Below are 3438 nucleotides of genomic sequence, written 5' to 3'. Positions count from 1 at the left end.
TAGCTTTTATTTATTTATTTGACCTGCTCCTCATTCTGAGACATGATTACTGTAGCTTTGTATTGTTTTGAAGCCAGGAAGTGTGAGACATCCAAATTTGCTCTTCTTTTTAAAGATTGTTTTGGTTATTCATGGTCCCTTGAGATTCCATATAAATTTTAGGATGGATTTTTCTATTTCTGCAAAATTGTCACTGGGATTTTTTTTTGTTTTTGAGACAGAGTCTTGCTCTGTTGTCAGGCTGGGGTGCAGTGGCCCAATCTTGGCTCACTGCAGCCTCCGCCTTCCGGGTTCAAGTGATTCTCCTGCCTCAGCCTCCCGAGTAGCTGGGACTACCCGTGTGTGCCACCACACCGAACTAATTTTTGTATTTTTAGTAGAGACGGGCTTTCACCATGTTGGCCAGGATGGTCTTGATCTCCTCACCTTGTGATCAACCATGCCTGGCCTTTTATTTATTTATTTCTTTGAGGCAGTTTCACTCTGTTGCCCAGGTTGGAGTGCAGTGGCGTGATCTGATTGCTACAACCTCTGCCTCCTGGGTTCAAGCGATTCTCCTGCCTCAGCCTCCCAAGTAGCTGGGACTACAGGCACATGCCACCATGCCCGGCTAATTTTTTGTATTTTTAATAGAGACAGGGTTTCACCATGTTGGCCAGGCTGGTCTTGAACTCCTGACCTCAGATGATCTGCCTGCCTCGGCCTCCCAAAGTGCTGGGATTATAGGTGTCAGCCACCATGCCCGGCTGACCAAAAGTCTTTAGACATAGAAATGTGGTTACTAGAGGCTAACTTTCCAGACCATGGAAGGAATTAGCAATCTAAGGTCTGTGTCTGAAAATGACCCCCACTTACGTGGTTAGCAGGAAGGAGCCTTCACTGCATCTGTCCAGAGCTTTCCGAGCAGCTGGCTTCCCTGAGAACTCAACAATGCCTTTTCCTGAGGGCCTTCCTCGATCATCCACAATGACTACAGCCCTCTCTACCTGGCCAAACACAGAAAAGGCTTCTTCCAGCAGTTCGTTTGACACATACTGAGGAAGGTTTCGAACTGTAAGAGATGCACTATGGCAGGCAAAGCGCACACGCAGCTGCTTTCCACGGAGTGGCATATTGTCCAGCTCCACTTTGGCAATCTCCGCTAGGGTTCGTGTTTCCTAGGAAGCAGAGGAAAATTAGAATAACTCAGTTTGACAAAGAATACCTTAGCAGCCATCAACAGTCTAAAACAGTATAGTTCAATAACAAAGTATCTCCCCCGAAAAACAAACAACCATACAAAGAAACAGAAGTGAAAGAACTGTGTGCTTCAGCTCTTTGGCCACCCTAGTTTGCTTCTGATGGCCTTGCAATAAATCACATGTAATCCTAGAAGTTAATAACACTTAGGTGGTTATCAATTTCATAGGTATTATTCTCCCAAGTGACAACAGATCATCCAGAAAACAAAGACCATTGGCTGGGTACGGTGGCTCACGCCTGTAATCCCAGCATTTTGGGAGGCCGAGGCAGGTGGATAACAAGGTCAGGAGATTGAGACCATCCTGGCTAATACAGTGAAACCTCGTCTCTACTAAAATACAAATAATTAGCTGGGTGCAGTAGAAAGCACCGGTAGTTCCAGCTACTCCAGAGGCTGAGGCAGGAAAATCGCCTGACACTGGGAGGTGGAGGTTACAGTGAGCCAAGATCACGCCACCGCACTCCAGCCTGGGCAACAGAGTGAAACTCTGTCTCAAAAAAACAAAAACACAAAGACTACCCTAAAATCACCCAGAATATTTTAGTTTTTTTTTCCGAGATGGAGTCTTGCTGTTTCGCCCAGACTGGAATGCAGTGGAGCGATCTCAGCTCACTGCAACCTCTGCCTCCCAGGTTCAGGCGATTCTGCCTCAGCCTCCTGAGCAGGTGGAATTACAGGCGCTTACCACCATGTCCAGTTAATTGTTGTAGTTTTAGTAGAGACAGGGTTTCATCATGTTGGCCAGGCTGGCCTCAAACTCCTGACCTCAAGTGATCCGCCCACCTTGGCCTTCCAAAGTGCTGGGATTACAGGCATGAGCCATCGTGCTCAGTCTAATTTTTGCTAGGGATGTACCAGAATCACGTATATCCTCCAAGAAGCCTCTTTGGAACCAGGAACCTTGATAGGATCCCTTTCATATTACTAAAGAGAAATCTGATACACAGAGAAAAATGACTTGCCTATATAGTATAGTTAGTGGCAGACTGGAATGAAAACCAGTTCTGACCACCCCACTCAGTGATCCTGCTGTCACATTATTCTCTTCCATTTATGGAGGTAGATAATGTCTAGAAATATTTTCCTCTCATATACCTTCCCTAAATCCAAACAGATTTTAAAATAATGTCTACACTTACAAATGGTTAAGATGGTAAATTTTATGTTATGTTTGTTTTACCATCACTAATTTTTTTTTAAGAGACTGGGTCTCACTCTATCACCCAGGCTGAAGTGCAGTGCTATGAGCATAGCTCACTGTAATCTCGAACTCCTAGGTTCAATCAACCCTCTCATCTTAGCCTAGTTGAGTAGTTAGGACTACAGACACACACCATGTCTGGCTAATTCAATTTAAAAAAAAAAGTTTAAGATACAAATAAACCAGACACCGTGGTGCGTGTCTACTGTCCCAGCTACTCAGGAGGCTGAGGACAGAGAATTGCTTAAGCTCAGGAATTCAAGTCCAGCCAAGGCAACAGGGTGAGACACCCATCTCTTGATCATGGGGGGACCAAATAGGGGAAGGGTATAGATAAAACAAAATTAACCACAACTTGATAATTACTGAAGCTATACAATGCATATGTGCAGGTTATTATTCTGTCTACTTCTCTATGCTTGAAATTTCCTAATTAAAATAAAAAAAGTTCCAGCCAGGTGTGGTGGCTCACGCCTGTCATCTCAGCACTTTGAGAGGCCAAGGTGGGTGGATCACCTGAGGTCAGGAGCTCAAGACCAGCCTGGCCAAAATGGTGAAACTCCGTCTCTACCAAAAATACAAAAATTAGCTGGGCGTGGTCGCAGATGCCTGTAATCCCAGCTACTCAGGAGGCTGAGGCAGGAGAATCACTTGAACCCAGGAGGTGGAGGTTGCAGTGAGCTGAGATCCCACTACTGCACGCCAGCCTGGACGACAAGAGTGATACTCCGTCTCAAAAGGGCATACTTTAACTCCAGTATCCTAGGCAAAAAAACCTGTTATCCTTGAAACAAAACCAATGAGGAAAATTAAAATGTGCCATTTTGGTGGTTGTTTCATCAACAAGCTTTTAATGAACAAATCATCTGAGAATCATTTCCACTGCCTATTTTTGCATATCTATTATTCTTCAGCTTCCCCACCTTTAGAGCACATGCCTCAAAGCCAACAGTTGCTCACCAAGCGGATAAAGCCAAATCCTTTATCCTTATGA

General features: G+C 44.8%; 1 protein-coding gene across 1 annotated transcript in view; it reads right to left on the bottom strand.

Moving 5' to 3' along the window:
* Window positions 1-3438, bottom strand: part of LOC108521491 (non-POU domain-containing octamer-binding protein) — a 15926-nt gene that overhangs the window by 4797 nt on the left and 7691 nt on the right. Inside the window, exons 2-3 of the mRNA XM_017861345.1 lie at window positions 3405-3438; window positions 856-1157 (exon numbers count right to left, since the gene is read on the bottom strand). Of these exons, the coding sequence (XP_017716834.1) occupies window positions 856-1157; window positions 3405-3438 (336 nt within the window). The remainder of the gene's footprint in view (window positions 1-855; window positions 1158-3404) is intronic.

This window comes from Rhinopithecus bieti, unplaced genomic scaffold (assembly GCF_001698545.2).
Source record: "Rhinopithecus bieti isolate Rb0 unplaced genomic scaffold, ASM169854v2 scaffold_61876, whole genome shotgun sequence".
Lineage (NCBI taxonomy): Eukaryota > Metazoa > Chordata > Mammalia > Primates > Cercopithecidae > Rhinopithecus > Rhinopithecus bieti.
This window is presented reverse-complemented; position numbering and strand designations above follow the sequence as displayed.